This window comes from Lepisosteus platostomus, chromosome 3, assembly GCF_059453375.1.
Source record: "Lepisosteus platostomus isolate fLepPlt1 chromosome 3, fLepPlt1.hap1, whole genome shotgun sequence".
Lineage (NCBI taxonomy): Eukaryota > Metazoa > Chordata > Actinopteri > Semionotiformes > Lepisosteidae > Lepisosteus > Lepisosteus platostomus.
Window position 1 is genome coordinate 34,290,397 of NC_142613.1, and position 12,848 is coordinate 34,303,244.

At 40.5% G+C, this 12,848-nt stretch overlaps 1 protein-coding gene across 5 annotated transcripts in view; it reads right to left on the reverse strand.

Annotated features, from left to right (window-relative positions):
- Positions 1 to 7,942: 7,942 nt before the first annotated feature.
- mapre3b (microtubule-associated protein, RP/EB family, member 3b) overlaps positions 7,943 to 12,848 on the reverse strand; it is a 90,124-nt gene continuing 85,218 nt past the window's right edge. For all 5 annotated transcript variants that reach the window (XM_088625413.1, XM_088625414.1, XM_088625410.1 and 2 more), the window contains 2 exons: positions 11,212 to 11,364; positions 7,943 to 9,554 (listed from right to left, as the gene is read on the reverse strand). In XM_088625413.1, the coding sequence (XP_088481539.1) occupies positions 9,486 to 9,554; positions 11,212 to 11,364 (222 nt within the window). In that variant the 3' untranslated portion in view covers positions 7,943 to 9,485. The remainder of the gene's footprint in view (positions 9,555 to 11,211; positions 11,365 to 12,848) is intronic.

A 12,848-nucleotide genomic window follows, 5' to 3' on the forward strand; every position in this document is an offset into this window, starting at 1 on the left:
CGGGGGCACTGAGACAGACACGGGCGCGTGTGGCCAGGACGTGCTCACTAAGCTGTACGCTTCACGAAACCTCTCGCCTCTCTCGCTCAAGTTGAACTTGAGTTCAGATTCTGCGCTTTTAATTTGAGAGGAGAAATATTATAGTAACAACGTCGTTTGGAAATAACGCCGCTCGCAATCTTAGCGAAGCGAAAACTCAAAAATGGAGCAGTGTTTCGTGTGTACACTTATACATGTACACCATATACCACATGCATGTAGGCAGGATCTGTAAAGACAACAAAATACAGTAAACCAGGATGAACTGTTGATGCCCCTGAACTTTGTTTTTCTGGTATCTGAAACCAGCAGTTCAATCTCCACGTCATCTTCCCCATGATAAATTTGTATCCTTTGAGGATGTTTAGTAATTTTGACAGTCATTTTAAATTACAAGATAAAAAATGTTTATCACATAACATATAGTAGAGCATTTATGAGCGCCTTTAAAATATTCTTCTTAAAATATTCTTGACATTTTCAACAAGTCAACCTTAACCTAAGCCTCATTCAGCTAGCAGCATCTAGATTATTGTAGTTTCCTGTTTGTTTGTTTTTAATCAGTCATGATGGCAATAATTTGTCTCGCTGTCATCAGGGTGGGTGTGTGCAGTGACCTTGAAAGAGTCGCATTCACCGTCCTCATACATTTTCGCGAACGGGCAGAATACTACTATACTATATTATATGTGCAATATGTAATCTAGGCTTCACAGTTGACAGTTGAGCTATAAACTGACTCTGACAGGCCAGTCAGGTAAAGGGAAACAAAGTCAGACAAAGAAACAAAAGTTTCCATGCCAAAGCCAGAGAATCAAATGTCAAACATAGATTACATCAGACTGAAGTGTAGTACCCATCAGTGTAGCCTCCTGAACCACAAGGTAGCCACATGGTAAATTTGTGAATGCAGAATATTGCCACCCACTGAGCCACTGGAAGTATGATGGTGCAGTGGTTACCGTTACTGCTTGGGCTCTGCGTTTAATTCCAACCCTTGGAGTGTGGAGTTTGTATGTTCTCCCTGTATTTTTGTGGGTTTCCTCCGGGTGCTCTGGTTTCGTCCCACAGTCTAACGACATACTGGTAGGTGAATTGACTTCTGGGGGAAACTGGCTCTGGTGTGAGAGAGTGTGTTCAAGTACCCTGTGTGTACCCTGCCTTGTGCCCGTTGCATGCCAGGATGGGCTCCATCTCCTCCCTGGTCCCAAATTGGAAGAAGCAGCTAGAAAATGGATATATGATTCATGGCAATAGTACATTACTAATGCCTGCATATTACAGTGCTACAGCTGATAAAAACAAATAAGAGTCCTAAAAACATTTGACTCTATATCTATATATTTCTTGTTATGAAAGTAACCCTGGGCTGAATGAAATGATACCATTGAGATGGTTTTCATTACCAGGGGTATAACAGGATTAGAATAACTCTCAGATCTTAAGTTATTGGTATATTTTTGAATCAAAAGATGCAGTTAAGAAAAGTTGGATGTGCAGCTTGGCCATACATTCTGTGGCACAGAAAACCGACACAGAAAACACAGCTGTAAGATGCTCTTTTTTACAGGGCAAGGAAATTACCCAAAATCACAAAGCAAAACATGGGCTCTTCCTGAGCTCTACCCAAACATCTTCAATGTCTCTCTCTATAAACAGATGGGCAGTTTAACCATTTTCTTGTTCCAAAATAAAAAAAACCTCCTGACAACAAATGTTAATCAGCATTGGCTGCTCAATAAACCATACTGTGGTTCTTTTAATGCTCAGTGTATTTCACGACAACTAATAAAGAGCTGATTCAAATAAAGTTACCAAGAGTCAAATGAGGAAAGAAAACCTGAACACAGAGTACACCTCCAGGATTAGGAGTGAATAGGCCCTAAGTACACTGTGTGAACAAAGTGTGAATGAATTATTTGAGTTTTTTCATTTTTAGTAGTATAATTTATGTTGTAGCCGGAAGTGTGGTCATCTGTAACGTTCAAATTACTATTCTAAATAGTAAATAAATCTTTCAAGGAATGGTGTGGAGCTGCAGGAATTCATAGAGGAGAACAATCCCTTTGCTTGGCTGCTGTCTCACTTGTCAGTAACATTTTTGGTAAAAAACGGCCTCTTCACATTTGAATATTTGAGGGAGGTTTATATACTCCTTGATTTTGATGAATTTTATTTCGTATCAGATTGTGTGTCTCATGACAAATGCATTTTTTAGTTTACAGAATCTGTTTAATCAGATCCTTGCCCTCACATGTCTTGTTTTCTTTATCCCTCCATCCACTCACTAACAGCTTTTCCCAATACAAGAGTCTATCCCAGGAAGCACTCAAACAAATGCAAATTCACGCAAAAGATGGATCTGGGAAAACGTTTAATTCCTTTGTGGGACACCAGGTGGCAGCATTTACACATTTCAATTTTTCTTTTAATTTCTTTAAAGCATTTACCTTCAAGTGTTAAGTGGTTGAACACCAACATCTCCCTGAAGCATCTCTGATCCCCAGGTCTGTTGTAGCATTGACACAGTGACCGACAGTATCTGGCAGCTTTGAACACATGGGGCCCGGGGCACCTGGGAGCTTGACTTTGAAAACTTTTCATACAGATTCATCTTAGAAGCAAATCTGTTGTAATGGCTGCGATCCAGATCAATGTTACAAGTCAATTCAGAAAAACCAAGTGGTATTAACTAGAATAAACATGGATCTGCAATCAGTGAAGTAAAAAAGAAAGACTTCTAAAGATTCAGGACTACAGACTTGTTAAATAAATGTATCCCCTATCACTTTCATCACAATTTCTAATTTTAAAGTTGTACTTTCCCCTTGGATCAGGACTTTGGACAAACAATTTGGTGTTCTCAGCCTTATTGTTCATTCAGATTCACTACCTCCTGAGCGACAGATGTATCCATGTCCCCAGACTCATGTAATCAGCGCTGTCTGGGGTGCTGACTCAGATGACCTCATCATATACATATTGGTTTAAATGTTTCAATCTCATCCCGGAACAAACAGAAAAAGCCACTTAAGAGTGGAGAGATGGAGGCACTTGCCAAAGATGAATCCTAAGGTAGTCTGGCAGTCTGGAAGAATCGGAGAATAAGATTTCATCCTGGCGGCAGGAAGAGTCTGATGATGGAGGATCATGTGTTTTTGTTCACATTTAAGCCCTCCTCTGCTGTTCAAGCCTGTGGCTCTTACGTTCCTGACATCTGGGCTCTACTGGAGCCTGTTTCTTTCCATATTGCAGCCTAACAATGCAGCAGTTTATTAAAGGGTTGCAGGTGTAACTGCTGGCCTAACATAATCACTTTCAAACAAACTTTCTTTCGGCCCCTTCCTGCTAATCACCAATCAAGACTTGAGTTATCCCATCATCCTTTCCCCTCTACAGTTCAGAAGCACCGCTGTTGTGACTCTTCATTAATTTTCACTGGCGGTACTGCCAGCATACCCTTCCACCCTCCGGCCAGTTCTTTTGGGCTGACTCTTTGACTGCTTTTACCCCGAGCCGTCCACTTCCAGCAAGAACAGACTTTTCTCCAGCTGCCTCACTCTCTCCATGCTTCATCTGTCTGGGATCTTGGTGCTCTTCGCAGAGTGGCCTCTGCACCGAAGTTGATTTCACTCTTCACAGTCAGATTCCTCTACGGCTGCTTAATTCGCGCAGCCTACCTCCATCTATGAGCAGCTTTACTCACCTGGATTTCCAGAGCTCATTTTGCACTCTCTGCCCTGCTGCTGGGGTAGCCTTCACTCAAACCAGTCCTTCCCCGCGCTTACAACAGCCGACTGCCTTCACTCCCTCTGGCATCCAGGTACCATCTCGGGTGACCTCAATCTCTTTCTCTCTTTTGTTTTTGACGGCTGCCTTCCAGGATCCCAGTGGAGCCTTCCTTGTTTCCGGGATTCCATCTGGGAGCTCTGTACCTGACCATGTTGTCGGGGATACACTTAGAGGAATGGGAGGTCACGTGAGGAACTGGTTTGGGCCCAGTCTCAGCAGCTGACACTCAGTCTTGGGCATGCCTGTGGATCCCATACAGTGCACTGTGGCCTGGTCTTGGGAGGGGACACCTCCAAGACTGTGCTTTCCATTCAATATGACGGTGGAGTGACCACCCCAGTGTGAGTGTCGCGCCCGGGATCTGGGTAGCTCTCCTCCTTTTATTTCCCCTTTCACTCCTGACCCACCTTCCAGTGCGGCAGTGGAGCCCTTCCTGTTCCTGTGTTCCGGTTCTCTCGGGCTCTGTCTGAGAGTTCTGTTCATAGCTGTGCTGTCTGGAGGCTTTCAGTAGCCGAGAGGGGACCAGTGGACGGGTCAGAAGCGGGGACCGGTTTTCAGCAGATGACTCTGTTGGCTCCAGTCCCAGTGGTGCCTGGTATTCCGGTTCAGTCTGTATCCAGGCGCTTCCTTGGGGGGCTGTCTTCCAGGAGACCGTGCTGACAGCGTACGCCTGGGCTGAGGGCGTGTGCCTTGATTCGACCAGTTCCTGGGGCCCTCCGACTGGACCTCTGCAACCTCACTTTCCTGCCCGGCCTGGGAGATCCGACCCCTCAACAACGAGAAACCTATTGGATGATAAAGCACTGCCCTGGCTTTCCTCGGTTTTCCCTGCACTTCCCTTTCCCGAGCTTGCCTGTGTAATGGGAGCTGATTCTGACTCCCAATTGTATAGTTTAGGACCTTACACAGACGATATAATCCGGAAGTGACTGGAGAAGGGCAACAGGGAAACACGACAGGATCAGGACGGGATGACTGACAGGGGGGCGTGATGGCAGTGTTACGGTGTTTGGGGGGCGTGGCACAGGCGAACAAGTCCAAAACAATCCTGAAGGGGAAACCAGTATGCAGCCCAAAGTCCATTTCAGGGAAGTCCATCCGAGACTAACACAGGAACAAGGAAGTAGGAACACGGAAGGGTAAAACCATAACGGAGCCAGGCGCTCCGAGCCCCGGACTCAGATGGTCAGGATGCCGGAGTGAAGCCTATGCCATCAGGTCTCTCCTGGTCCCGCTGGTAGGCGGGCTTCCCGGTGTCCGTCTTGCAGCGCTGAGCGCAGAGCTTCGGTGGCACGGGGTTTAAGTAATACACAAGGAACAAGGGGCAGGTGAACGGAATAATGAAACTAGAATACAAAAAAGGGTCGGAGAGCCCATCTAGAGGAGGGATGACGATCGCGACAGCCTGCAGCCCTGGCGACTCCAGCGGGCTGTCCTCCAGGTCAGCGCAGCCCCCTTCCCTGGGAGGAGCTCGGCCGAAAGAGTCTGCTCTGAAGCTGATGAGAGAGACGCCCCAGTGTCCCAAGCTGCCTGGCTCTGGTTGGTGGACCTTGGTGGACAACTTTGCTCAAGCCAGGCGCTGTGCTTTGCTTGCCCGAGGTGCAGTGAGCCGGCCTCTCTCTGGTCGCACCCTAGCCTTTTTTCATCCTTGCTCTGTCGGCCCATACTGTTTAATTATAATTAATAATAATTATAAGAATTGCTTACACTTATATAGCGCTTTTCTGGACACTCCACTCAAAGCGCTTTACAGGTAATGGGGATTCCCCTCCACCACCACCAATTATCACCTTAAATCCCATATCACTTTTCCTCTGTTGTTCTGGAATTCTTCATCCCCGTTTCTTCGGACCTGGATTCTGACCAGCCACACTTAGGCACAGCCAGGCATAACTGAAGTATTGTAAAGAAATTAAATCGAAAAATCTCGAAGAAAACAGAATTTAACATTCACCAACAAGTGATGTTTTTACAGATTTAAATCTTGTTTAAATCTTGTAGTCCATTTATTTCTCTCAAGAAATCCAAGGAAGGAGCATCTTTTTGTTTATTTCTGTGTACACTCGCAATGAAAGTTTTAGAATATCTTGAAAAAAGGTCCATGAGGCTAAATATTTTCAAGCTACAAGCAAATGTAGAAAATAAATAAAAATGAGAAGCATATGGGGGAGCCAAGTGAAGGAATTGGACAATATTATTTATAATATTGATATTACATTTATTTTGACTTCCACTTCTTCTCCTGGAAATGAAGCTTCGATTAGGTATGCATAACATAACTTTGTTTATGGGACAGTCTTTTTTAAATAATAAAATAGTTTACATTGTTTTAAATGTTTAGGTGGTTTATGCTCCAATGTAATAGGTAGCATTTTAAATAAACTTTGTACATGTTTTTTTGTTTTCAGCTTATTTCTAGATTTAGAATTTATAGACTGTAACATCTCATTCTTTGTTAAAACTTGTCCTTGATGACTTGACATCTACATATACAGTACTTTATAATCTTATAAAGGACTTCATCACAGATATCTGTTTATATGTGTTATATATAACACACACATATATATATAACACTACTAACACATCAACATATATTTATGTTTAGAGTGCTCTCATTGTTGCTTTGCAGCCTTTGAGGCCTGTGCTTGATTCTGCACTGTCAAACATTCAGTACGGAGTTTGCATATTCTTCAAAGGCTCATATGAGTTTTTACTGGGTGATCTGGCTTCCTCCTTACTTTCAAAGACATGCTACCCAGGTGAACCTGTCCTTAATAAAATTGTGTTTGTGTGCGTGGGGGTGTCCATCCAGGCTCAGGGTGAAGTACTGAGTTACACCCTACAACATCTTTGCAGATCAACAACCTTGAACTACCTTCTCTGTTTGTTTTTCTGGTGATTTTTGCTTAAGTGCACAGAGGTGTTTTTGTAAAGCTTTGTTCTCCCAGTTTTCCCTGCACAGATACACACCAAATGTCAATACTTCAGGAAGATGAAATAATAGACATTTCACTACCTGGACAGGCACAGGTTTGGTAGGCATGCTGTTGGTTTCCTGTCATAAGAATCAGATGAAAACAAAATGCAGCAGGGGTTTGTGATTAACTTTGGATTGCATAGTTGAAATGCTTTTTTCTGAAAACTTTTGATTGAATTTTCTTCAAACTCACTCGAGGTCGCTTTTTAAAATTTTTTCTTTCCCTTCACTCATTTAATCTTTGGAATGCTTTCTGAAGTAGGGAAAATCTACAGGACTGCTGCAGTACTTAAATACCAAAGAGGCCATTTCATCATTGTGAACAGCAAAGAGCTACGTGCTGGAGCCGATGTGAAGGAGCTTTAATATCAATCAAAACACTGATCTTACAAGCCAGTCTTGCAAAATGCACCCGCAATAGGGCAGCTTTGAAGAGAGCATAAAGAGTTCAAAATGAGACTGCAAAATGGTTTGAGCGAAATTGCTTTTCACACACAGCATTTAGAGAAGAGTGCACAGATCTGTGAAATAGTGTTAGTGAAAAGAGAGGGCAAAGAATTCCATGAAAAGCTGGATTATTAATTTACAACTTCAGCAGTCATGCTTAGAGTAAAAAAGGAAGATGTGAGATGGACAGACCGACATGAGGGATCAGAAACTACAAATGTAATGAGAAAGTGAAGATGTTAGAATACAAACCCATGTACATGTTTTCAACATCCGCATCACAAACTACCCTTGATGTGGCTACTCCTTCCAGGTGGAATCAGACCGTGGCAGACCAGCAGTAATTAGGGTAGTAGTTTCATCTGACCTGCCACTATTGTATGTAAATAAGTTCACATGTGGTGCATTAGTTGACTGCTGAAGTGCTGAGAGCCACATGCTCACATGGGGTTACTTTAGTTTTTATTTGATGTATAAGGGGACTCAGAGTGTTGGTGGTTGTTGGGTTGTTAGGTTTTTTGTGTATATTGAAGAACTTTGTTAGAATAATATCTCCTTGCACAGTCTTTTCTCATCCACGGTGCTTCTTCCACGTGCTCAGTCCTCATGAGCCACTGGCTGAAAAAAAGAGCTCACGCCGACTTTGATTTAGTATGTAAATATAATGCAAATACTATTAACGCGTTGTCATTTTTCACACCAGTTTATTATTTAATAAAACTTAAAACAGATGCAAGTTTTGCACACCATTGTTATGGCCACAGAATTTCAATCAGACAGGCAATGTGAGAATGTGTGTGAGATGTCCAAGGCAGATGACTGTGGAGTTTGATCGTATAAGCAGCAAGGGTTGAACTGCAGTGTCTACAACTTTGTGCTAGCTTCTTTCTTAATTGTCCCAAGTCTTTCATTTTAACCGCACATCATTCGCCTCATCACGTTCAAATGAGAACTTCCATGTCAATTAAAGGTGTATACAATATATTCAAAATCAAATCCAAAAGGATTGGAAAATAAAAATAGCAGCTAAACAATTCTCAACTCTGAATTAATGCAACACGTTCGATCCTCAATGATGGATTAGTGTTCGTTCATTTCCAACAGGCCTGAACTCCGAGAACTAGATGTATTGGCCTCTCTACCTGTAACAACTTCAGCAATCCCTTAAGTTAGCTACATTCTACTGCAACACCACAAAAGTGCTCCTGTACTCAGTGTACAGTGATCATCAGGGATAAATATTGAACACCCTTAATATCCGTGTTTTCTTAAGACTAAAATGATACAGAACCCTGGCTACTTCCTGACTGAGAACCATCTCTTTAAGAATGCAAGTAGTTTTATAAAAAATATATCAATCCTTCACCAACCATCTATAACATTCACATGCTCATGGGACACATTTATGGAAAGAGGCTAATCACACAGCGTATTGAAAATAGCCTTCCATTACTATTACGACTGCCATATTTCTTATTTTTAAGATAGCCCCTGCCCCCCCCCAATCTAAAAGAACAGAAACAAACAAAAATAAAAATTCTTCATGCTGTCTCTAAAAACACAAATAAGCCATCAAAACAACTTGCAATGTATTAACTTGTCATCACCATCATTCGGTCATTTTTTGTTTTCAGTTGATTACTGTTAAAACAAAATGCAAAGTGCAAGTAAAGTCATTAAGAAAAAAATATACAAATTAAATATCTTTTTGTTTAGTTTTTTTCACTATAATACAGTCTCAGTCGTAGAGGGACAATGGGATGGACACAACAGTGGAATCTGTAGTGAAGAGAGGGAGAATGGTGTCATTGTTATGCTGAAGGCCTTTTACAAATTCCAGTACATCCAGAACCGAGTTAAAAATCAGAATTGCACAGGCCAGGCAGCAGTCGGATTCAGGAGATTCTTCTCTTCTTTTGCTTTGAATTATATACAGCTTTGTTCATTATCTTACCCCACATTTGTATCATTTGTTCATTCAGTAATGTTTTTTTTTACACCATGCTGAAATGTCTAGGAATCAGTCACTGTCACTAATATGTGTCTGTGTGGGAAAAAGCTGTACAACCTAGGAAGTTATTATGTAGTTGTGGGTGAACAGCTGGGGTAATCTCATGTTAGAAGACAGGGGAGAAAGGAAAAGAGATATATAGATAGAAGGGTCAGGGAAAGATACAGAGAGAAAGGTGAAAAGAAAGACCAGGATAAGGCAGAAGTAATGTTGAGTTTAATATTCATCTTGGTCATCGTGTGGTTGTTCGTCAATCTCTTCATCTTCTGGAGCAGCAAATCCTTCCTGAAATGGAAAGCACAGAGTTCCATTTAGAGGCCTCTGGAACCTAAGATGGAGAGCAATGGTTTTTCCAGGGCTAAGCAGTACTAACGGGATTTGTTCTTGCCTCCAGGTCCAATCTTGGATTTAATTTTGAACGTGTTGCGTTGTACCAAATGGATCTGCATTCACACAAGCTCAGTTTTGTCTCACGGTTCTGATCGTCCTTTCAGGCAGGATCATAGCTAAATTATTCTAAAAACATCAATGAGCTACATTTTAGTTTACTGAGCTCTGTTTTGTCTCAGATTTCTTCTGACGTTCCTTTTAGGCAGGATCTTTCAGTTTGAAGGAACCATCTTAGCGTTTCATTGAAACCAGATCCAATCCTGATTTTCAATCCCATCAGTACAACTGACCCCAACACAATCTACATACATACAACATAATATACTGGCCCAACACAAAGACTCCGTATACCCACCCTATTCCATGCACCAAGCAGGCTTGAAAATGACACAATGCACTAAAGTTTCTACTTTCTTTTTTAAAAAAACCTCAACAACACTGCCTTAAATTCAACATACGAGCCCTATTCTCCGATATTTGCTATAATATTTAAACAAAAACAGGTGGTACCCTTGTGCTAGTCAGTTACAGTAGAAGAGCTCTATGTTAAATACCAATAGGATATTGGCACAATTTGCATTCCCAAGTCTAAATCATAATCTATGTGGCGGATTTTGACTTCCAAAAAGCAACTTGCCAGTAAGATGGGGATTTGATATCCTTGAGAAAAACAATTTCAAACCACAAATGTAACAGAATGAGCATCCAGGCATTTAATGACAAAATGCAGATCTGGTTTGCAATTAGCCTCAATGTGCCCTGGTTGTAAACTGGACATCAGATTACAAACTGATATTTTGCTACTGGAATTTCACATTGCTGATGGACAGTGGTTTAAACACATTGGAAAAAAGGCCTGAGGTTGTGCTGAAGAGACATGGCTATTGTTCGAATCGGTTTTGTAGGCAGAAGACTCTCTAGGAAGAACTCACCAAGGAACCAGAAAATATCAGTTTAGCATATCTGATGTAGGAGCCAGCTTCATCAATAAAGTATTAACCAGAAAAGTCACTGCTAAAAATAGTAAACACGAACATACATTTTGTGTGTTCTAAAGTCTACGATCAATGCATTTTTAGTATGGATCCACCTCTATTTAGCCAACAAAAAATATAGATCACTGAAGGACTTACAGTAGTTAGTTGATTTTTACATTGTTATACTACAAAACACCAATTGCTACAGTTTTTTTTGCACTTATAAACATAGTGCTCAATGGCAAAATGACAAAAATATGAAGAATTAATACTTTTGCTGTAGATATTTAAACTGCAGCACCTTATTGTAGTTTTAATTTTTTTCAGGGCAGAATGAATGTATAATAACCTGTCATACTGTAAAGTATGTACAATATATGGTCTTAATTTCATATGTAAAAATCAAGTAGAAACAACCCAGTTTGTGTACCAACGGTGAGAGTTTGTCTGCTTACCTCTCATGTTCTCTTGACTAATGCTAGCACGTAAGATCAAATGCTTCTAACAAGTCATGATCACTGGAGCAAGTATTGTAAAGGAACTACAGAAAGCTATGAGGAGGGTCGGACAGGTACCTCTGTAGCGTAGAGAATCTCTATAATCCTGGAGATGACTGGGCTATTTTCACTTTCATGTTCCTGGCATATCAGCTCGATGTCCCTTAGTTTACTGAAGTAGAAATCTCTCTCCTTTTCCAGACCGTCAACTGTCAATTTCAGTTCCATTAACTGGAAAAGAGAAAGGGATAATGATTTCCCTGCATTCATTTGCTTTCTTTCTTTTCACCACAGCTGGGTGGTTTCTTGCGTACATTTAAACTGTATACTTTATTTAAGTAAAACTTAAAAATGATAAGCAAATGCTGAATAATACACTATTTTTAGTCAGCATACTTTATTTATGGGATCCATAATAAATGATATGATTAACCATGTGGATTTAGAAATAAAAACACTATAAGCACTGATTTATTTAAAAAAATGCTCTACAAGTTCTGAAAATGCTATTCAAACATTTTGGAATACAGGTCCTTGTATTAATGCACACTTATTCAAGAGGCTGTCCTCTCTTTTAGTCTGTTTTAGCTCAACTGTGCATTGTTTCATTAAACAGTTCCAATTAAAAATCATTAAAATATCATTACTGCCACTTACTATGCTATTTGGATTCTGCTTTGCATTAAAAAAATAATATAGGGAAGTTTGTCTCAAATAATTAGTATAGATTTTTAAATAAGTGAAATAATGCATTGCATGGCCATTTTTGCAGAATGTTAAATGACACATTTAGTCTTCCTTAAAGCATGCTTCACCTTGCTAGTATTTGCAAGCAGAATTTATATTTAACTTATTTATATATAACTTATATTTATAACTTAAATTAGATACAACGTTCACAAAGTATTTATCATAAAGTGGGTTTCTTGGCTACCTCTCAAAGAGATAATTCTTTTTATGCACCACAAGAAAATCAAGACCTAAAAGTATGACTGTGTTGACACTATAAAATCTGGAAAGTTCTGGGTTCAGAGCTGGTGGTGGATTCAAATCACAAGATGTCAGTGTCCCAAGGGTGCTACTGTTGTATCATTGAGCACAGAACGTGAGTGAGTTTTTAAAATTAATGACTTCAGTAAAATGCCCAATACAAATGTAAGTTGCTTTGTCAGCCAAATACTGTACAGTACATTGATTTAGATGTAGAATAGGACAGATGATATATGGAACTTACGAGAAAACAGATGGCAACAGCTTATAGATATTCTCCTTGAAGCACAGAACACATTTCTCTGACAAGTAAATCAAAGTCAGAAAAGCGGTGGGCCAAATGTTTAAATAAATTACAAGGACTATAAGGAGAAAGCACTTTCAAAAAGAGCAAGAGAGTTAAAGAAAAGAAGTACACTGAGCTGCAAGCACAAGTTAAAAAGGATATTAGAATGACCAGAAGAGCAGTAAAAAATAATGTTCCGAATAAGTTGTAGAAGTATTTTTCAGTACTATAACTGAAAAAGGACAGTAAAGGAGGAAGTAAATATTTCAGAAATAAAGTTGGTAATCTTTTATCTGATAAGCCATTAACAAAACTCTTTCAGCAGGCAGGGAGACAGGGGTAATATCCACTGATTGGAAGTTGCTGATATACAGAAGCCTGGTCAGCACCTGGATGGGAGACCTCCTGGGAAAAACTAAGGTTGCTACTGGAAGAGGTG